At 39.6% G+C, this 23,546-nt stretch overlaps 1 protein-coding gene across 1 annotated transcript; it reads right to left on the bottom strand.

Annotated features, from left to right (window-relative positions):
* Positions 1 to 11,046: 11,046 nt before the first annotated feature.
* On the bottom strand, positions 11,047 to 23,301 carry HNRNPU (heterogeneous nuclear ribonucleoprotein U). Its single transcript, XM_063443209.1, has 15 exons — positions 23,159 to 23,301; positions 22,083 to 22,803; positions 20,639 to 20,738; positions 20,472 to 20,545; positions 18,598 to 18,737; positions 18,401 to 18,500; positions 17,907 to 18,019; positions 16,619 to 16,882; positions 15,668 to 15,787; positions 15,444 to 15,566; positions 15,172 to 15,340; positions 13,872 to 14,144; positions 13,235 to 13,422; positions 12,447 to 12,521; positions 11,047 to 12,132 (listed from the first exon to the last, which is right to left on the bottom strand). The coding sequence occupies exons 2-15, from the start codon at positions 22,639 to 22,641 to the stop codon at positions 12,079 to 12,081; spliced, it is 2,352 nt and encodes a 783-aa protein (XP_063299279.1). The 5' UTR covers positions 22,642 to 22,803; positions 23,159 to 23,301; the 3' UTR covers positions 11,047 to 12,078.
* Positions 23,302 to 23,546: the final 245 nt, after the last annotated feature.

The raw sequence follows: 23,546 nt of genomic DNA, 5'->3' as shown, positions 1-23,546 counted from the left end.
CATGTGGATGTTACTTTGACACGTACCACCTACCTAGAGATAGTTGCAGGGTATATAATGTAATGAGCTGCAGCACGGTGGGCAAGACCATACAGTGCTTTCACAGGACAGGTTCCACTCAGAACAGGCGTCATATCCAGAGGTTGTTTTTGAGAAATAGACATATGAGTGCTGCCAACATTGCTGCAGAGGTTGAAGGGGTGGGAGGGTCAGCCTGTCAGTGCTCAGACCATATGCCGCAAACTGCATCAAATTGGTCTACATGGCTGTCATCCCAGAAGGAAGCCTCTTCTAAATATGATGCACAAGAAAGCCCGCAGTTTGCTGAAGACAAAGGGACATTGATTACTGGACCAATGTCCTGTGGTCCAATATGACCAAGATAAACTTATTTGGTTCAGATGGTGTCAAAATGTGTGGCAGCAACCAGGTGAGGAGTACAAAGACAAGGGTAACTTGCCTACAGTCAAGCATGGTGGTGGGAGTGTCATGGTCTGGGCCTGCATGAGTGCTGCTGGCACTGGGGAGCTAAAGTTCATTGAGGAAACCATGAATGCAAACATGTACTGTAACCAGGGACGGCCTTAGGGGTGTGCGAGCTGTGCGGTCGCACAGGGCACCATGGCAACAGGGGCGCCCTGGCAGCCGACACAATTCAATGTCTGCAGCTTTCATGGGCTGGCTGGGGAGAGCAGAGTGTCATTTCTTCATTCACACGAAAAGATATAATATATTTACAAAAAATGTGAGGGATGTACTCATTTTTGTGCGATACCGTATGTATATGTGATATCGAATTAGGGCCCTTTTTGTCCTCTAACATTATATATGTGTCGATGCAACAAATGAGAGAGATGCAAATTGCGGTTGAACACAAACAGCAAAAAATAAAAAAATTGGTTGTGTACTTAAGGGGTTAAATACTTTGTCATTCTCTGTTTTTCATTACTTCTTTGACTAATACAATGCCAATTGTTTTTAATTCTTTCACGTATGTATGTTCATTTCGTGTGTATGCAATCCGTTGTGTGAACATGCCTGCAGCCTCAAGTTGGTCGCATCGAATCACAGCGTTCACTAAATTCATGAAGGTGATGAGTACTTTGTTTTCTTTTATAAAAAAAAAAGTGTGTGTATACACACACACGGTCTACACTTTTTCCTCATAAAAGTTTTTTGAAATGTTGCCATTTTGTTTTTAAGCTAAATAAAAGCTAGGTTTTGCTTACATTTTTCCAAAAAGGAGTCCCTAGAGTACTATAATTTCTGTTTTTTTCCCACGTTATACCCCATCACATGTGCCGAATTTCAGGGCCCCATTTGACCTTGCACTGCAAAGAGCCCCAAGATTTCCCAATTAATTGGGTTAATCCCATAAAAACAGGTATACAGTTGTTAGGATAGGACCTGCCAAGAATGTGGTACATGTGTTTTGTGGCAAGCTTATGCAATGTATTATAACTAATGTCCTATTTAAAAAAAAATCAAAGACATTTTGTGAGCTTTGAAATTGCAGTTTACTAAATGAGTTTAGTATACGAGTGCGCTGAATTTTATATTTTACACACACTTCCTTAAAGAATGCCTGAAAATCTAAGCCATACAATGCAGGGGTTTAACAGCCACTGACAAAATAGATCATGCAGCAAAAGCAGCACCGGGGTTAAATGGTTTCTGGTACCACAAAGTCCCAGGTGTAATTTGACATCTGAGGATTTCCCTTTGTCAGACAATTTGTGGACCAGACTGACTGCTTACATATATGAAGCACTCAAAGTCAGCACTGCAAATGGCGCTTAAACAATTATTTTCAATACCATAACTGAGCATTTACATTCAGCTACTGCAATTCTGGGTGTGCCCTTAATGACATAGTGCCATAGTACCACCATGTACCGTTTTTCGGGGGAAGGGAGTCACAGGGATAAATGTATTAATGTCCATTTCAATGTTGGAAGTTTGGCAAAATGATTTTCTGGGCCTGTTTTTGAGAGAGTATGGCAGCCATTTTCCAAAGTAGGCAACCCAGACTATTCGAAATGGAGTGTTTTGAGGTGTTTAGTCTAACCACTTTATCAGAAATGCCAGGTCCATAAAGCGGTTAGTTTTTTTTGGTGCTTTCTCTCACACAAACTCAATTTTCACAGGACTTTTCATATTCCTGATATGAGTTTGTGCAATAGAGCCTCCGTATTTTGATTACACAAAGTTTCACAAATATAAACAGTACCCCCAATATTTCACTCTGTTTTGGTAACTCACAGGGCCAAATATATTCAATGTCCTTTTCAGCTTGATAAAGTGATTTTCTCAGCGTATGTCATTTCTGAGTATAGCAGCCAAGAAGAAAAATTAAAAAATTTACACCGATGGCATAGCATTTTTAAAAGCAGGCAATCCAGGATATTCCAAACGGCATATTTTGAGATGCTTGTTCTACCCACTTTAATGCAGTGCCCATGTAGCAATTATGCTTTTTTTTCACAGGAAATTTTATATTCCTGATATTAGTGCAATAAAAAAACTCAGTATTTTGATTTAACTAGCTCTGAAATATAAAACGCTGCCCCCATGTACTATTTTTGCAGATTTTTATTGACATGAATATAGTACCCCCATATACACTTTGATCTGAACGCGAGAGCAACATATGTTTGATATTACACAGCGGTACTGTGTGAAATATATATATTTTTAATTAACCCTTTCAGTGCTAATCAGAGTATTACCCTGTTATTAGTTTCTTTGTAAAGTCACATTTTAACAAGTACTACAAATGTATTTTGAATTGTTAGGTGTAGGTCAGGGGAATCCAGAAGTCAGTACAATCAGCTACCAAGCGTAGTCAGGAGAAGCAGGTCAGAAATCTAGAAAAATCAAGCAAACTGCCAAAGTCCCATACAGCGTGAATAGTTCAGCTCTGTATAGTAGACTTTGAAACAGTTTGTTATGCAGAGGGTTGGTAGGGATGGACTGGAGGCGCAGTAATAACTGGAGTCCTTTCAGACTCTTCCACCAAACATGGATTTTTTTTACGATAACCATGACTAGAGTTAGGGCCCTTAAAGGGACACAATAGTCACCCAGATCACTTCAGTTCAATGAAGTGGTCTGGGTGCCAGTTCCCTCAGGTTTTAATCCTTCAGATAAACTTTTGTTTGCATAGCAGGGTTAAGCCAACCTCTAATGGCTGTCTTCCTAACAGCCGCATCTGTGATTCAGGATGCGAAATTCACATCCAGAACGTCCATAGGAAAGCATTGAGTTTGTTTTCCCTGACATAGTGATTATTTTTATTTTTTTTTAATTTGCGCATTTCTACTAGATCAGTGACCCTGAATTTGCAGTAAGATATTGATTGGCAAATAAATTGGTTTGGTTAACGATTAGCTGAAATATGCCTGACAAATAGCTAAGTGTTTTATTGTCTCACACGCATCCACCATAACAGTAATGCCAGGGGTTGCAGTGAATGGGGGTATTTCTAGGGCAGTCAGGTTTGGGGCACCCAGTCCGTCTGTCCTTGGGCTTATAATGTTAGTGTAGGTGGTGGTGCACCATCACTTGGGAACTTGTTCACAGGCTCAATGTCAGAGGCAGTGACACTCTGCGAGACAGTGACACCATCACTGCCTGCTAGAATGGCATACCCCTCTGCATAGTAGAGACGTGCTGTTCTAATGGGGACTAATTTAATGCTAAAAACTTTAAATGCTAAGGGAGCAATTTATTCACACTCCCACCCACAAAAAAAAACAACATTTTAATAAAATTACTTATCGCAGTTTAGACATCTGCCATTAAGCGGTTAAAGGATTTTAATAAAAATACCCACCATATGGCGTTTAAGCCCATTAATGCTAGGACTGCATAGCACACCGTAATGGGTTAAAGGGGATACTGTAGTCACCAAAACTTTAGTTTACTGAAGCAGTTTTAGTGTATAGATCAGGTCTCTGCAATCTAACAGCTCAATTCTCTGCCATTTAGGAGTTAAATCACTTGTTTGTCCATGTTGCCCTGTGCACATGCACACTCATTACAATAAGAAAAAAACATTTGGCTTAAGGATTTTCATGAAGTATGTAGGGAGGCTGTGGTAATCATGGCCAGGAGAGGTGGTGGCTAGGATTTCACTCAACTGAGCACCAGAGGGGCGCGCGCATTAAAAAACGCCCATAGGAAAGCATTACTCTATGGACGTCAGCATCTTCTCACTGATTTTCAGTGAAGAAGCAGCCTCTAGTGGCTGTCAGTGAGAGCCTGGATTAACACTCAGTGAAACAGTTTCTCTGAAACTGTTTTCAGCTGCAGGGTTAAAACTAGAGGGACCTGGCACCCAGACCACTTCATTGAGCTGAAGTGGTCTGGGTGCCTATAGTGGTCCTTTAAATGCAAAATATAGGCTTACAAAGATTTGGAAAGATATTCAACCAATCTCCAGTTACAGCTTGGCTAGTTAACATTGCAATTTTGCTTTGTATAGTGAAAGATATATAATTTTTCCTCTTAAAAACTGTATTGGGGGAAAAAAAACAAAAAACACAGAAGTCAGGAAAGATTAATGCAGATTTTATTAGGTTTCCAAGTATAAAACAAGAATACAGATACTGTAATAGTTGAAAAATAAATCTGCATGGAATCCACTTCTAGGCCTTTGCTCACTCAGTTCCATGGTACTCAGCAAAAAGTTTATAAATTGGACTGTTCAGTTAGTCTTATATAGAAGAGCAGTGCCTACAGCTAAAAGCACATGATTACACTGTACTTATTGGGAGTTTGGTGCCATGCCCCATACTTCAAGCATGATTTACAATGCAAGCTAAAAAATTTAAAGTGTCCGTAACACATTTGTAACAACCAGCAAACACCAATTTCATTAACTAGTCAAAATACTTTATACAGTAAAAGATTCTCTTTTCATTATGCTATATTAATGATGGCCCACTTGTATTCCCAGACTTCTAGTATACATGTATAACCGGTTACTAATAAGTGCTAGCATTTTGCAATGCGTGTAGTGTTATTTGGTAGCTAGGGCATGGATAACACCAGGTGAACGTGCAGTACCTGCTAAAGGTTTATAAAACTCAGACATCCATTTTTGTCTTTCCTCAGCCGGCTGTTACTCTTAAGAATATATTCCACGGACTATGTTAGCTCCTCTGTTCATAGTGTAGCTGATAGGAAACAAAACAACTGCCCAACAGATGAGAGGCAGATCTATTCCTACCAATTTCAATGATGGTCAGACGTTTGGCAAGACTACTTTAACAGTCTAATTAATAATTTAATGGTCAGCAGCCCACTATTTTGTGAGGCCCAGTCTGGTTTTAGCCTCTGAAGATCCAGTAAACCATCTATGTATGCTTAATCAGTGGACATTCCTCTGTTACTAACGGGAGAGGACAAGGGTATATTGGTTGTATAGAAGGAGGTCTCTAGTTTAAGCTGGTAATGCGGTCCGTTTACCAGTTCTCCATCTGCTAATTAAAACACAGGCCTGCAGTTGTCCATTTCTTTGAACCAGCCATTTGGCTTTATTATTCAGCTTCAGAAAATGCATCAGTAGTTTGGATTTTTAGCTAGTATAAGTATTGTTTTTTTTCTTAATCGAATTGTGTAATTTGATGGAATTTCCATTTAAAAAAAAATCAAAAAAAAATCTGTTCAGTCATATTTAGGTGGATATTGGCAAAGTTCTTGTAAGTCTATGATTCATGTCCAATAACAAAAAAATTGCCACTAATGACTATACATCATGGGGAGCCCGAGGGGAGGCCATTGGACAGAGGACAAGAAAGTATCATACAGATGAATAATTCAAGTGTACACCTATGTACAAACAGCTAGAACAAGGCGACTTGGCACAAGGTATATGGCATTTATTCTAATTACTTAAGACATTGTAACCGTGAATTGGGAAATGAATTACAGATGTTTAGGCATTTTGAAATTAATCTGACAGTCTTAAATTACAGCTTATTTGTACCAGTCTGCTGTGTAGAAGCTGTGCTCAGAGGTTGATAGTTAAATACAGTAATACAAGATTAGATACACCTACTTGTCCTTCTGTAAATATCCTGCTTTGCATCTAGGTTGTTGGCACTAGTGCCAATCTATATTTACTTTCTGAATGTATTAAAATTTATTGGGCTGCAGGTTAAGACATTGGAGAATTTCTGTGAACTTACACTGCCTATGCCTACAAAAGATTGGTTAGTGGCTTTCTAGCCAAAACATTTTTAGGTTTGAAATGTTATTGTGGTGTGGTTCTTTGTTCTTTTATTCAATTTGCATTGCATCTACTACAGTAGTAGTGTGAGCTACTGATTGTACGTTTAGAATCTAGATATTAAAAGGACAACCGTCACCACAAATTGATTCTTTGATATGGGATGTTTAGGGAAATAAAAAAAATAAATAAAAAAACCACACAACCACACAAAAAAAAGACCACAAACAAGACACCATAACCCATGCACCTCGGGTACGACAAGGTTTACAAATGGACAGTATCTAAGGTCTTCCCTGCAGAGTGCAGTGACCTCAGACCTACAGTCAAATCCCATATATATATATATATATATATTTTTTTTTTTTCATTTGCTTTCACATTTGTGCCAGTGTCCCATTTTCTTATAGATAAAAAGTAATCCACTCTTTAGCTTTATACATTGATGACTTGCTCCACTTTTCTCAAATACAAAATTCCAAATGGAGGGTACTGCACTTTCATTAGGATATTTCCTTGAATCAGTATAAAACGTAGGTGTGCTGCTCTGGGCAGGTATACATCTTAAATCAATGTCTAAACAAAAGAAAGGGGTCCAGGCACTTAAAGTTTGACAGCCATTTAATGTAGCAGATCAGACGTTTCAGTCACAAACCATGATCTTTATCATGCCAAAAAAAATTTACTTCGCTTGATGTAAATGCAGAGATCTCAGCCAATGCTTTGCCAAATCAGAATCTCCTCAGAGATGCATTCAAAGCCTGTAGCTGCAGATCTGCATGCTGTTTTACTCACAAAAACAAGCTGTCTGCTGACATCAGAAGTGTTAGCCTAAACCAATCACAATTCTTCTCCATAGGACTGGCTGAGACTAACAAAGAGGCAGATCAGGGGCAGAGCCAGCACAATTAAAACACAGCCTTGGCCAATCAGCATCTCCTCGGATGAATTTAATCAATGAATCCGAGGAAAGTTCAGTGTCTGCATGCATTTTAGGCAGCCATGACCCAGGAAGGATCTCTAACAGCCATCTAAGGAGTGGCCAGTGAAGTGATCACTAGGCTGTAATGTAAACACTGCATTCTCTCTGAAAAGACAGCTTACAGCAAAAAGCCTGAAGGTAATTTTCTACTCACTAGAAAAAAAATGAAATAAGCTGTAGTTCTGGTGACTAGTGTCCCTTCAAGTTTGTAACAGCAACAATACACTGCTCTGTAAGCCCCTACACCAAGTAAAATATATACACCTCTACCACAATATTAAAGGATGTAGCACATAACTGTTTCCACAATAGGCATCTCTCAGAAGATTAGACAGGACTTCATTCGAAAAACCCAAAGCTAAATTGTAAATCCCCCCCTCCCCCCAAAAAATGAACTGAAAGCAGGGTTATTTAAATGCAGTAACTAGCACAAGTATAAAAACTGCAGATATATTAGTGATTGGTAGTGCGTGCCTATCAAAACAATTTCTCCCTACCCCCAGTTTGTGGCTTTTTAAACCCCACAGTTCCTTAGTGCAGTGACTATTAATATGCAAACCTCTAAAGGTTTACATAAGCAGGAGAGTAGTGAAATTTTATATAAATGTGCTCTTCGTAATGAATCCTTGAACCTCACTCAACATTTGACAAATAGAAGCCAAACATCAGATTTACAGTAATTCACCAACACCCTTACTATGCAGGGGCTGCATTTTCTAGTCATTAATGCAGGAGAACATGTCCAAGTTTATCTTTAGTCAACGTCAAGAATTTTAGTTATACTTACCTACATCAATTGCTTACTTACCAATGAATTGTTTTAGACATTGAGTCAGAATACTGAAAAACAAAAGTTGGTGAAAATTTAACCAGCTGTACTCACTATAATGGTTTATACTATTAAACAAATTTTAATTAACATAGTATCTACTTACATAGCTTTAGCTGTACAGTACTCTGATTATATCAAAGTAAACAGAAAAGGCACAATTGGTTGTCAGTTTAAGTATATCCTGGTATTTTTATTTTACCAAACTAGATTTCATAATTATTTAATCGATTATAAAACAGTTAAGGGGATAATTCAGCAAACCCTTAAGTTTAATACAAAATGGTGGATCATAAGTGCAACTCACTTTGGAAAACATTTTCACATAAATAAATTGACTGATAGTGATTCTAAATAATAGCCCCTATAACAGCACTTTAACTTGCTCATACCAGTTGCTACATAGGGAAATTGTAAATGTTAATTTTGTATGTTGCTGCTCTATACAAAGTACCCCTTAAGAAAGCCTGCTAAAGAGGTGAACTGTCACATTAGGTTTGAGTATTCCAATATGTATTTGCGATTTAAAAAAAAAAAAAAAAGTACCGGTATATAGATCCACACCTATCTTACAACCAAGATCTGCCTTGTGTGTATGACAGCATAGAGAATAGCATATAATAAAGAAAGAACGGTTCCATTTCCCTTTGTTTTCTGCGCCTCTACTTATTAAATTGCTGTTATACTAATTACTTTATAATTTTCCCAAGTTTATTGAATTGTGTTTCCAGAGAAATTACAGTTCTACAAGCTGTCAAAGACATTTGTACAGTGGTCAGGATTTGTTTCTAACTAGACAAACATGTAGTGTGTCAAGCAGGGCAAAAGCTTAATGCGAAGAGTTTGTTGGGTTATTTAATCAAAAAGCAACATTTACAAGCTAAAGCTTGTCTGCTAGATAAAAAAAAAAGTTAAACATTCTAAAATGAGAATTCTAAGTGAATTTTTAAATATAAGGCAAGAGAAACCGAAAGTAAAAAGACATTGTTGACTTAAGAGAATGTTTCCAGTTAGTCCATTTTGATCTTAAAATTCAAATTCACTTTCCATTCTTAAGTTTGTTCATAACCCTGCAAGAGTCAGGCAAGGTAGACCAATTAGCATTTTACATGTTGGTGATGGGGACTACAGGAGGTCAACTCTGAAAGCCATTTTGGGTTCTGTTCCACACAGACCACCAGTTGGTCGTTGACTGTTCCCCATCAAAACAGAACTACAATAGTGCCATGAATGAACAAACCTTAAGTTCATGTCTGCCAAAGTTACTCTGGTCTTTGATAAAGGAGAATCTAGAAAGAATAAAACATTACTTACATTTAACAAATAAGTCAGTCATACAATAGGAAGTCTGAAAAACAAAAAAACACAAATTCACTTATATGCAAAAAAAAAATATATATATACACATTATATATATATAAAAATGCTGGTTTGGCTTCGTCATAAATATGCTGAATCGTTTTGGACCAACGCCAAAATGCCCCATGGCATTGTAGCTAGCCAGCCAATTTTACCAGCTACCTTAAACACGCCATGTGGTAGTTGGCATGTATAATAAGGGGGGGGGGGGGGGGAGAAGGAGGAAGAGAAGAATTGTTGTGGTCAGCTGGTTCATCCTCTACCATATTTAAAGTGAATGAGAAAGTAACAAAGCTTGGATGCACATTGTCCCAACAGTATCCCAGAACAGATTTTAAGTGGTGCCTACTCAAAAACCATCTAAACCAAGTCACAAAATCACCCCTTTAACAGAGGAAAAGTGTAAAACTAAGTTCACAAGAAGACCACCAAAAAGTAATTAATGCCAATTAAGACAAACCTAGACAAAAGCATACCCAATCTGGAAAACAAGAGTCAGATAAGAGGTAATAAGGTTAAGGCCATTCATAATTCTGCTGCATAGTTTAGAGATTAAAGTAATAGAACGATTTATAAAAATGTTCATGCTAAGAAAGCCCATTTTCCCCCCTGGTAAATTAAAGCCTAGGCCAACAATGCAAAATGCATTTTTACGTGTAGTTTACCAATATAAGCCAGCATTTAGAAAACCAGTTATGCTATAGCAATTAAAGTTAGTTTGTTTATTCCCACCTCCCAGTCTATGCCCCTCCCCCCCAATCTTTCTTATAATACACACAAAAAAAAAAAAACAACCATTCACCTAGAAATAAAACCTGACTCTTAAGCACACCGTATAGAAGCCAAAAATCGTACCACTTCATTTTTGTAAAGCAGACACTACTGGTTTTCCTTTTATCTATCCCATTAAGTACAGAGCACGAAAGGATTTTCCACAATCATTCATTATGGGGAATATCGTTCGTTTATTAATATGCACAATATTTCAAGAAATGTTAAAGTTAAAAATAAAAAAAGGAACCAATGGAAGTTCAATGATTTCTTTATTTCAGGCTATTAGACGGGGTGTCATCCCTCTTTAAAAGAGGAATCAATAGTGATATGCAACTTACCATAAGTTAGTTAAAGAGTAGTGAAGCATGTACTTTAAGTACAAAGTCAGTTTAAAGACACTCCCCCATCCATAGTTAAGAGACAGGAGGCAGTGTTTTCAGCTTGTCAAACTTTACCTTAAGGGCAATATGCCACAGAACGTCAGTTGCTCCAAAGCATTTTGTATCGTTCAGCTGGGACATGGGTGAAATCCCCTCCGTGTAACTTTATGCCATGCTTCACATCGCAGGGTTCTGACACCGCTGAACTGCTTTGCACAGGTCACAGGGCAGCAGAATCATAATAAAGCAGTTGGTGCTTATCTGGAGGACTGCCATGTCAAGGCCTTTAGAGATGTGCATACGGACCAAGGCCAAGCGGCTGAAAGTGGACAGAATCCCAATCCACTAGTTTATAGTGGAGAGAGCTTTTTTGGACATCAGCACATACCTGTGATTTCTTTATTGTAGTCAAGTATAAGCAAAATGCAGTCATGGCAGATGTAGGGGGTTGGGGATTTGCTTTTTATGTGACAATCCCAAACAAGAGTATGCAATTCACTTTTATTTATTGCAAATAAAGGACTACGTATGTTATCTGCTTGCCTCTTTAGAGGCAAGCTGGCATTAAACAAATTAAAGAACTGACATGATGATTCCAAGATACTAAATGTAACTCACAATTTCATTAGTTTACAGAGATGGTGCAACTACAAGCACACTAGGTAAATTAAAAAGGGTAGGAGGAAGTGGAGATACAAAAAGACACACTGCTAACTTCATATAGATCCCATAGGACAACTAGATTTACAACAAGTTTTAATTTAATAAGAAACAGGCAGTCAAGCCTATACTTGCAGAGTCAAAATGCATAACAAATGGAGAAAATGGTGTTGATCCTTCACAAGTTAAAGTCTCTGCGGTTTCCACAGATAAAGCAATACATTTAAGAGCTACTTCACCCTCACTATTTTGCTTTGAATTTACTCCCACTTATTCTGCACCCAGGACATTTCCCACTACTATCTATAGAAAAGATGGTGCATAATTACAGTTCCATTAAAAAAAAAAAAAAAAAAAAAATTAAAATAAAAAGTCACCAAGAGCCACTAAGTAGTTACATAATCTGGATGCCAAGATTTAAACAATTTCACAAATCCCATCTAGAAATGCCTCAACTTCGGGAGCATATTCCTTAATAAACAGACACCAGGTACAAAGCAACATCTTTACTTCTGTTATAGTAAAAATAATAAAAAAAAATATATCACATTACAGATAAAAATGTAGAACCCTTAAATACTGACACATTCTCTTATCGTGCACAATGCTGAGGTTCTTTAGAATCACTTTAAAACTGCAATTAAAAATGTATGAAGTGGAAAAAAAAAAAAAATGAATGCAAACCCTTAAGCTTAACTAAAAGGAAGAAAAAAAAATAAAATAAATGAAACCCAAAAAGAACCCGCAGGCACTTCCTCTTGTGGAATGTTTTTTAAAATGTTAGCCTAAAGAAAAAACAGTCGACTTCTTGTGAAGGTTTTGAAGAGAAATATGTATCAGTTCATTTTTATTTGGGTATTCAATAATATCCTTGGTGGTACTGCTGGCTCCATGGCTTTTGACCCCAGTATTGCTGCAATTAGAAAAAGGGGTAAATATTAACACGTTAACAAGCTTTTAAGCTTATTCGCCAATAAGAATTGTTTAGATTATGTGCAACATAAGATACAGGCTCATCTCACAAGTGTAACTAGGAGCCTGATTTAGACTAGATACCAAGAAATCTAGTATTAAAAGTTGATCAAAATGTAAATGACAATGGATTATTCAGAGGGGGGGAAAAAAAAGCCAAAGCTAGAGGCAAGTGTGTCAAGGTGTTGGATGTTTAGTATATCAAGTGAAAAACCCAATAAGCAGTGTTGTCCAGTTACAGAATTAAATACTTACACCCTGCTGTTGCCACTGGTTGTAGCCCTGAGAGTGGTTTTTGTAGCCACGGTTGTTTCCTCTTCCTCTGAAGTTCTATGGAATAATTAAAGCAATAAGCACCCATACAAAATTTATGTACACGTTTGAAATGAATGAAACCACGTTCTATCCATATAAAGAGTATAGACCAGAATTTACTACTACAAATTGTGCACCCATAAAAGTGATCTCAAAAAAAGCTGTGACAATTAAGCAGTCTCCAAAAAACAAAAACCCGACAACTTTAGAAGCCTTGATGCATTAGGGGGATATTATAGACACCAGAACCACTACAGCTTAATGCAGTGGTTGTCTAAAGCATGTCTCTTCGGGCCTTTAAATATAAGGGCCTTTCAAGGAGAGAAACTAATGCAGCGTTTACATTGCTGCCTAGTATGATTTAATGCATCTCTATGAGTGGCATGGAGTTGTTCAACGCATGCACAATAGTCTCCCAATGTTTTCCTATGGTAATACATTTTATTGGCTATGGTTTAGTGACCTTGGCTACAGAAGCAGAACCAGCAAGATTGGCATAGTGTGGGAGAAACTAAACCAAAACAAAAACCCCAACTTTACTGCGATCCAAGGGCCCCTGATGACCTCAATACTTTGAAACACTATCGTGAAAGGAATACAAACAAAGGGGGAGAACAAGAAAAACTGACTTTTTAAAAATTCTTGTTCACCGTTGCTTGTTAAGTTGCAAAAACTCACCAAGTCTTGAGATAGCGTTAAGTTTTTTTTTTTATTCAAAAACACGTTACCTGATTATAGTTTCCACGGCTTGGCATCCCACCTCCACCACCGCGGCTGAAATTACCACGGCTACCATAACCTCCTCTGTTAGGATAAACTGGAGCGCGGGGATATGGGTAGCCAATAGCACCGCCACCTCCACCACCTCTCTGTGGCATGTTGCCTCTTCTGTTGTATCCGCCACGATTTACTGGAGCTAAACAAATAGAGGAATCGTCATTTTTCAAAATACTAATTTACATAATCGGGAAAAAAAAAATGATTCTTGACTTCCTGAGCTAGTCAAGTAAATCAAAGGTTAGATTTGTTAGAAAGCAACATTTTAGTTTGATTTTATCCGTTCTTTCCTGCTATGCAGGGAGACAAGCAAGAAAAGACTGACTTGTGCACCATTGATATGAAAATAAAAAAAAGGATCATATACAGCCCCATCACCTCAACCACATTTTGTTTTTGCAGTATTAATGTTTTAGGCACAGTTGTGTGTGGGGGGGAATAGGTGATAGCTGCAGCAATTACAAGACATTTAGATTTTTTTTTTTTTTTAAATTTGCCTTCGCACAGACCGGAATAATTTTGTATGAAGCAAAAAACTGCTTCAAAGTCCACATAAAATGACTACCCATACACTATTCAAAGACATACCTCCACCTCTGAAATTCCCTCCACGCATATTGTATCCTCCACTTCCACGCCCTCTATGTCCGTGGCCATGCCCATGGGGTGGGCCACCTCGAGTCTTCTGGTTTTTATTTTTGTTAATCTTCTTCACACCAGTGTTTTGTTTCTTCTCTGGGGGAAGAGACTTCTTGCTTTCCTCTTTGTACTGCTCTAGAAGTTTATCAGCTTCTTCCTTAGGTAGCTCTACATATATAATCTCATCAAAGCACTCACTGGCTTCTGGCAGGGTGAAGTTACCTACAAGGGAAAGTGTGGGAAAACAAAAGTTAATTAACTGCCGAAGGTAATAAGTGAAGTGTATACATTGTATAATGACTAAATTTATATATAAAGCCACTATATCATGGGATAGGAACTCAGTCTTTGCAATAACTGTAGAATCAAAAACATGAATGCATGCAGGAGTGTTGAATGGATATTTTAGAGGTCGTTTGCAAGCACGACTGGAAGACACCCCTAGAACATGTTATGGCATCATATTTAAATACCTGTCCACCATTAAAGCACTATATAAATAGTAAAGTATACTAAAGAGAAGCTAATGGGTAAAAAAAAACAAAAACACACTTTAAAGTAGAGGATAACCCTTAGGATACAAATTAGAAACCAAAAACACAATTGTAACGCTTCAAGCAAGCAGAAGGTGCTTACATTGAGGCCCATGAGAAGGTGATTTAAAAAGTTGAGATTACATAGAAATAAAATATGGTCTTTATGGAACACAGGAAAAACAAACACGCTCTATGAAACATATCCTCCTGGGAACCTAATGAAAAAATGGTCTTTCAATATGCCATCCATTTTTGATGAAGGAAAAGTTCCCAGCCTATACATGGAAAACCCAGGATGTCCTCTTTGCAATACAGCAGGGATACAGAAGAGTAGGTCAGAAAAATAAAATGAGCTGCATGTGAAGGAAATATCAAGTATAGAGGACACGAGTTTATGGCCCGAGTTTCCGGAGGATATACAAAAAGAAATACATATGAACACTGAATAGACAGGCTAAAAGTATCCTCTAAACTCTCAGATAAAATGGGGATATAAAACATTAAAAAAAATTGACAGTTACATTTGTTTTAAGTCCCTACCAATCCATATATCTTATGTATCCAGTGCATCGGTGTGCTGGATTGGTAGGGACTTATGGGCCACCTTGTACAAAGGGATTAGAGATGTATTGGTCCGTATGTGCAGTGAAGTCTAATAGGCAAAGAACCCAATACTTAATCCCTAAACAGTTACCATTTGTCAAAGCACTTGCCTTTCATCTTGAGGACTGCATGTTCAGGGAGGTCCTTTCCCTCCACTTCTGCCTTTTTCTGTGTCCTCTCTTTATAGATCTCATCAGAAGGACAAACTACAACAGCTTTACGCTGAAATCCCGCAAATAGGCACATTTTCCTCCTCTGGGCTGCGACAGAAACATTTGTCTAAAGAAAGTAAACAATTAAAAATTTAGGAATATATAAAAACACCAGCACAAGCAATCTATATCAAAGTCAATTGGCTGTCAGATTTATTTCCAGTTCTTACTTGATCCAGAATGAAGTTTCTCTTTTTACGTGCAGCAATCTCAATAAACTTGCTAAGGCATTGTGGGGCCCTTTGCAGAAACGTTGTCATTTTGCCAGCATCAGTCTGCTTCTTATTTCCCACCTGCATCAAAAACAGACATGGGCAGTTGCATTGCAAGTTAAGAAAAAGGTTTTGCAAACAAATGGGTTATATAATATAATATATAAAAAAAAAAAACTCACCATCATTTTATCCATAATTGTGTTTGTTCCGAGGACATTGTATTTCCCAGGATTCTCTTCAATGTGCTTAGTAACCCATGAAGTCTTTCCGGCTCCCGGTAAACCAATCATCATAATAACCTGCAGATACAAAGAAACATAGAATGTGAAGGCAGGTAAGAACCATTCGGCCCATCTAGTCTGCCCAATTTTCTAAATATGTTTATTAGTCCCTGGCCTTATCTTATAGTTAGGATAGCCTTATGCCTATCCCATGCATGCTTAAACTCCTTTACTGTGTTCATCTCTACCACTTCAGCTGGAAGGATATTACATGCATCCACTACCCTATCAGTAAAATTAATACTTCCTGATGTTTTTAAACCTTAGCCCCTCTATTGTAAGACTATGTCCTCTTGTTTTGGTTGGTTTTCCTTCTTTTAAATATAGTCTCCTTTATGGTGTTGATTCCTATATTTAAAGGTTTCTATCATATCCCCCCTGTCTCATCTATGCTCCAAGCTATACATAACCTTTCCTTGTAAGTTTTATCCTGCAACCCATGAACCAGTTTAGTTGCCCTTCTCTGAACTCTCTAAAGTATCAATATCTTTTAAGAGATTGGGTCTCCAGTACTGCGTACAATACTCCAAGTGAGGTCTCACCAGTGTTCTGTACAATGGCATGAGCACTTCCCTCTTTCTACTGCTAATAACTCTCCCTATACAACCAAGAATTCTGCTAGCATTCCCTGCTGCTCTATTACATTGTCTGCCTACCTTTAAGTAATCAGAAATTATCACCCCTAAATACTCAGATGTTGAGGTTAGGACCATCAAATATTCTGTACTCTGCCCTTGGGTTTTTACATCGAAGTCAGCTTTAATATTGCACATTCCTGTTAGAATATCTTAAATTGCAGGTAGTAAAAAGATAAATTTAATGGATTACACTACCACAAAGTACACTTACTTCGCAGTCCTTCTTCTGCTCGGGTCCAACTGAGCCCCTCACACGATCATCTAGTGGGACATTTTGAATGAAGGTATATTCTTCAGGAATGGGGTAGAAAGGTTCTGCCAGTTGACCAAAGTTGAACTCTACAGCACAGTTGTGGCATAGAACATGTGGGAAAAGACTCTCATCGGTAAGAACATCTTTGCCAACCTTGAATGCAACACCTAGATCTTGTCCATTTTTTGCATAGGAAAGCTCAACATCATCACCCTCAAAATTCTGCAAAAGAGGAAAGAACATTTTATTTACAGGAGGACCCCAGGATCTATAGCTTTCTTTCAGTTCATTGAGAAGTACATGTGCACGCAGTGATCCCAGGAGTGGAAAATACTGACTTTTTTTGCACCAAACTGATATAAGGTAGTCCAGATGGTGTACAGCTACCCCTCAGTACAAAAGTGCCAACATTTCTGTGCAATATTTCAAGCAGAAATGCTGCGCATACAGACTGATCAATTCTAAAATCAAAAATAGTCTAACCCTTTATAGCGGGATGGGGGTGTATTAGATTGCCCTTTGTTAAAACACTTGGGGTGGGTCCCTCAGGTTACTATAACATAAGTTGGTCAACAAGTTTATATCAAGTATGTAAATTGTTTGGCAAATAGGTTTACCCATTTGTGAACACATCTGGCATTTTTCTTCCCACACAAAAGGGATCTTTAACCCCTTAACGATGCTGGAATGAGTCATTACGTGCCAACTAATCGGCATTAAGGTACATCTTCAATCTTGCAAATGCTGCAGATCTTCTATCCACCCACCCTATAGCATGCTCCCTCCAGCTGTTTGAGAATCTCATACCCTTTATATATATTTTACCAAAAGCTGCAACTCTGAACTTTTCAGCCATCACTTTCAAATTCCCCATTATATCCCATAGATTGGGAGCGCACAAGCTATCCAGCCAAGTACTTTGTATAAAAGTTTTAGTTGCTAGATCTCAGCTTACATGCATGGCCCTCTGTGTATATTGGAAGTGCTCCCCTAATTGTACAGCTCTGCGGAATATGTTGGCGCTTTACACATAACAGTAATAAATCCGAAACATACATATTAGACATTTAACAATCAGGACTGATCAGTATTTTCAGTTCTTTTTCATTAATGGCACTGGATATTTAAAATTTATAAGCAAAAATATTTATAATTTCATTTATGGTTTTGTTTCAGAATGTGGAGAATTGCCTCCATCCTTGAGTTAAGGGAAGGGAGCAAACAAAATTAACTTTATTAAACTTACAGCAAAGCAAGTGATAACATCATTCTCATCATACTTCTCTCCATATTCTTCAGAGACACCATTTATGAATTTTGCAGGTTTCATTGAGTATCCATAGGATTTTTCTTCTTCACCTACAAGAGAAATACAGTGTAATAAATGAAATATAAAAAACATGCCCCCCCAAATTATGGTTGTCAAAAAGAGTCAATGGCTATTATGCTTTTTTTGCTTGCAGGACCAATTGCAAAATACTTGGCACACCAAATTGCTGCCTTATCAGTTACACAACTAATGGGAAATTAATCCATTTTAACTCTGTACCAGAGCTACGAACTGTAGATATAAGCTCATGCAGCAACTGCTGTTAAATCACTCATGCAAGAATATACACTGCAAACAAAGTATGCAATTTAAGCCAGGAATAATCAATCTGCATACAAAGCATTTTTCTTCTTAACTTATGAATCTTATGAAGATCTACAAATACATGAAATTTCTAATGCGTTACATACCCAACATGAATCCAGAAGAGCTGAAAGACCATCCAACACGTACTTCATGGGTATCAATGTCTTTAGTGTACAAATGTTTTACTGGAATCTTCTCTGTAACCTGGACAGGAGTAGAAATGGAAAGAGTAAATATGAAAAGGGGAAAACCCTACAAGAAGACTTTGAAACAAAATGCAATTTTAAAATGAAAACCGTACCTTCATCTCAAAACAAACTTTGCCTTTCGAAACACCATATGTAGCTCTTCCTCCAGCCCAAAGAAAAGCAAAACTTTCCATTGTCAGAGAGGAAGCACTTAACCGGTCACGAGAAATTTTAAAGTGAAGATCACAGTTATCTACATGTGGAAGACGGGGAGAGAAAGCAAGAAAGAAAAAAAAATTATTAATATTTCTGCTCACAAAAACCTTTACAAGGTAAGGATCTAATGAGATCTAGCAGGTGCTTCTCATTCTCCATTGCTGAGGGAAAGGCAAAGAGTGGACCCCAGGTAAGAAGTTACACCATAAGCAAACGGACTACTTACATGGGGGAGAGAGCGAAATTATGGTATAACACCTATAGAATGCCATAGTTTGTTAAAGATGCCTCTAAGAGTATTAAGAGCAAAACAATCCAAATGTTTAAATTCACATTTGTACAGGCATAACAGCTCAGTCTACTAGACCACAACCATGAACTGAGTACCAAGTAGTTCAAATCAGTTTGAGATATAGATAGTCTGGTTAGCTAAAGATGTTCGCACTGTGCAAGTCGATACATGCATCCCTTTGCTGTGAGTACACATTCATAGCAGGTGGTTGTCCAAGGATTAGGGGAGGCAATGAAACCGTCCTGCTTTTCTCATTTCCTACCTGCTTTTCTCATTTCCTACCTGCAAATTGTCTCACAAGATGCCATGCACCCATTTGGTACTGCATACTACAGAGATATTGGAAAAAATCTTCTGCTTCTTTAAATTATATTAAAATATTTTAGGCATGCCATACATTACACTTATTTTCCGTAAGCAGAGCATCCATTATTGCTTTCCAGACTCTTGGCATCCTTTAGTTGTGAACATGCACGTAGGCAGACTAGTTGGTGGGCAAGATACAGGTAAGAGGAAAGCTAAAAACCTTGTAGCTGACAGGCATACCCAACAATGGTGACCAAGGTTATAAACGCTAATTACATACTTTTCAAAGTACTTTTTTTATATTTAGTCTATTTTTGTTTAAAGGAACACTATAGTCACCTAAATTACTTTAGCTAAATAAAGCAGTTTTAGTGTATTGATCTTTACCCTGCAATTTCACTGCTCAATTCACTGTCATTTAGGAGTTATATCACTTTGTTTCTGTTTGTGCAGCCCTAGCCACACCTCCCCTGGCTATGATTGACAGAGCCTGCATGAAAAAAAAACTGGTTTCACTTTCAAACAGATGTAATTTACCTTAAATAATTGTATCTCAATCTCTAAATTGAACTTTAAATCACATACAGGAGGCTCTTGCAGGGTCTAGCAAGCTATTAACATAGCAGGGGATAAGAAAATCTTAATTAAACAGAACTTGCAATAAAGAAAGCCTAAATAGAGCTCTCTTTACAGGAAGTGTTTATGGAAGGCTGTACAAGTCACATGCAGGGAGGTGTGACTAGGGTTCATAAACAAAGGGATTTAACGCCTAAATGGCAGAGGATTGAGCAGTGAGGCTGCAGGGGCATGTTCTATACACCAAAACTGCTTCATTAAGCTAAAGTTGTTCAGGTGACTATAGGACCACTTTGGTGATATGAAGTGCTTGTGGTGACAGGAGTCAGCATGTGCAGTGCTTCATATAGGATAATGCAAAATAGAACAGGCTCAAGTCAAGAAAGTAAGATGTACCCCAGTGCTAGGTTTTAATGAAGGACATACAAAACAAACGTTTTGGGACATAGACCTTCTATTCATGTTAAATGCCCTAGTCCCAACCCAGTCCTCATGTACCCCCAAACAATTAAGGATGTACTGTAGGACCAAGTTGAAAACCACTGCCCTAGGGTATTTCAAATTGATAAAGTGTGCAACTTGAAAAGTGTTACTTACAAGTGTCAAGAAGCACCGAGCTATCATCAAACTTTTCATCCTCTTCATCAACTGGTGGTTGGGGTGATTTGGCCCTATGAAAAAAGGAAGGAACATGAAGTTTATAATATCAGATTCAATGCAAAGATTGAGAGAAAAATAAATATTTTTTTTAATTAATAACACACCTGCTATATTTATTTTCTTCAATGTACTCAAAATAGCCACGACCATGATCTTCACGTGGCCTTTTCACACCTCTTTTCTTGTCTTTCTGGTCCTTGCCTTCTAAATTAATTAAAAAAAAATTGTTAATAAAAATTTCAAAAGTCACACGGAACCTGCTGTTTTTTAAAGGATGAAAATAAAGATATTTAAAGCAGTTCTGAAACTTATTAACTATGAATATGGTTTTTGATATTGCAAAGTCTTTCTACATGTTCACCTCTTGTGGGAGAAAATAAAAAAACTAAATTGGCAAGATTTAAAGATAAGGGGAATACATGGATAAAGTGCCAAAAGCAATGACATTTTACACACTGCAATTACAGCAATTCATCCACCCTGGCAAACCTCTCAAAGCCAGTTATAGCCCTGGAATCTAACTCTGAATATGCAACTCAATTTTCTTCCCTCAAGTCAGTCATGATTACTAAAACAGTCTTCATAGCTACACAGAACCAAAACAGTAAAGATGGTTTAAAATTAGATTACACTTACACATTTGTTAAAACGTATATGAGAAAGTGTCAGGCATTTTAAGATCTACCATTTGCAGGAAAATGCAGCACCATGGAACATTTGCTCCATATTTAAACACTAATTTAAAGATCTACAGGGAAAACAAAGTCCCAGAGATGTGAATCGAATACAAGGATATAGAGGAAAGTACACATTCAAAGTATATTAATCGTTCATTTAAGCAATTTAAATGGTACTGACCAAACCAGATGGCTGCAAATGTGGTTCCCATGCATGACAAGTTACTGATTATATGACTTTCAAATGCAATTACTAAAAATGTAATCGGCGAAGCAATTACTGCTTTATATCTAATCTACTCGGCACTCAATTTACATCAACAATTGAATCTGCACAATCCTCTCAATGTATGAAAATGCAGAAAGCCAGTTGAATTAGTTAGTGCATGGCCAGGGCGTAAGGTTTCCCAGAGCCATGTTAGAGCAGCCCAGCTGTGCTATAGGAGATATGGGCTGCCTACAAAGCCCTCGCTGCAGTGAGAAGACACAAGATGGAGGCACACTCAGCATGTCGCTGCTCTCCAGAGTGAAACAATAAGCAAAGCGGGCAGTGCTCGGCTGCCACCGCCAGGGGCGCTCCAACCAGCCTAGCATGGAGCCGGAGCGCGGCTATTAGACTATGGCAAGGGGAGGCTGAATTCGACACGCCAGCTGTTGTAGACTACATCTCCCATAATGCTCCTATAGCCACAACGTTAGCAAAGCATCAAGGGAGTTGTAGTCAACGGCAGCCGCAGTGCCGAAGGTTGCCTACCCCCGGGTTATAGTGTGCCCAGCCGGTACCCGGTGAGCAGCCAGCCAGGCCCGCCATGCACACAGCCTTCCTCCCAGACCCGGGGCTGCCGGAACCCATTACACCCCCTGCACTTACCGCCTCTCCCGGAGCCGCCGGCCTCCTCGCACTTGATGGCCATGAGGGGCCTGGGCCCGCTGGGTACGGCCTCCCCCTCCTGCTTCTCCTGGCCATTCTCATCGCCGCCTTCCTCCTCGTCCTCCTCCTCCTCCAGCCCCACAGGGATCCCCTCATCCTCCTCGTCTTCCTCGTCCTCCTCCTCGCCCTCCTGGAAGCCCTGATCGTCTCCATTCTCATCCTCCGCGGCTACCGCCGCCTCCGCCTCGTCCTCGTCCTCCTCGGCGGCTTCTGTGGCCTCGCCGCCGCCGCCTCCTCCCCCGTTCTCCCCGCCGACCTCCATGCTCTCCTCTTCCTCCTCCTCTTCTTCCTCGCCGCCGCCTTGCTCCGGGTCGGCCCCTTCGTTGGTTTCGGTCTCTCCGACCACCACCGGGCCGCCGGCCTCGGGCTCCTCATCCAGGGCGGTCTGCAGCCGCTCCATGAGCTCGGCCTTCAGCCCCTTGTCGCTCAATCTGCGCTTCTTCAGCTCCTCCTTGAGCTCGGACACCTTCAGCTTCTTCACGTTCACTGGGGAACTCATGGCTGCTTCTCCGGGACGGCCTGGACCGGGCAGCACAGATGGCTAATGAGAGAAGGGAGCGGGTGAACAGTCAGCTGGCGGGTAATAGGGATCGCCTTTCTCCTTGCTGCGTTGCGGTTCCTCCAAAATGGCGGAACAAACAAGGACGGAGCTCTCGGCCCACTGACGGAAGGAAAGAAAAGAGAATGAGCGGGTTATAACGTCCACTTCGCTATGGTTCTACTCGCCCCGCCCACCAACATGAGGAAAAGGGAGGGGCCGCCAATAGCGTGCTAATACAAACATAGCCCCTCCCCCTCCTAACCCTCTCCTCGCCAGCCGGCCAGCTCTCCGGCAAACAAAGGGTTACACTCCCATCCCCCACGGCGGCCGGCCGGGCACTCCGCTCAATGCATTGTTTATACCCACAGCCCGGGCCACGCGCCTGGCCCTTCCCGCTCCCCCCGGGGATACGGCAGCCGGCACGGCCCGTGTTACACGATGAGGCCCGGGCTGCGGGCGGTATAGGTACACTTACCGAGCTGTCTGCGAGCTAAGTGCCGCGGAGAAGGCAGACAATGCGCCCTCAGAGCAATAACCCCCACTCACTGTGACGGACTCAGCCGAGAGCGCACTCACTGCTCGCACCGTATTATAGCACGGGATACGCCTGCCGTGACCGCACCGTATACACTGTAATAGCCGCGCGCGGTGGGTGTGGCCTGTGATACGCGTTATACCGTGACTCTTTCATCAGAGGCCGACCAGCCGCTTTATATGTTTCTATTTACACCACAGCAGCTCCTATTGGCAGGGCCGCGGGGGTTCTGGGTAAATGCTCTCTTTAACCTTGAGCATGTCCATCTGGATGAGGGCAACCCCAGTGTGTGTAGTGTGACAGTGCCAAAGCTGGGATACCGGCTAGC

The sequence above is a fragment of the Pelobates fuscus genome, chromosome 2 (assembly GCF_036172605.1).
Source record: "Pelobates fuscus isolate aPelFus1 chromosome 2, aPelFus1.pri, whole genome shotgun sequence".
In the NCBI taxonomy this organism is placed as follows: Eukaryota; Metazoa; Chordata; class Amphibia; order Anura; family Pelobatidae; genus Pelobates; species Pelobates fuscus.
Note: the sequence above shows the minus strand (reverse complement) of the source record. Positions and strands in the feature narration are given on the sequence as shown.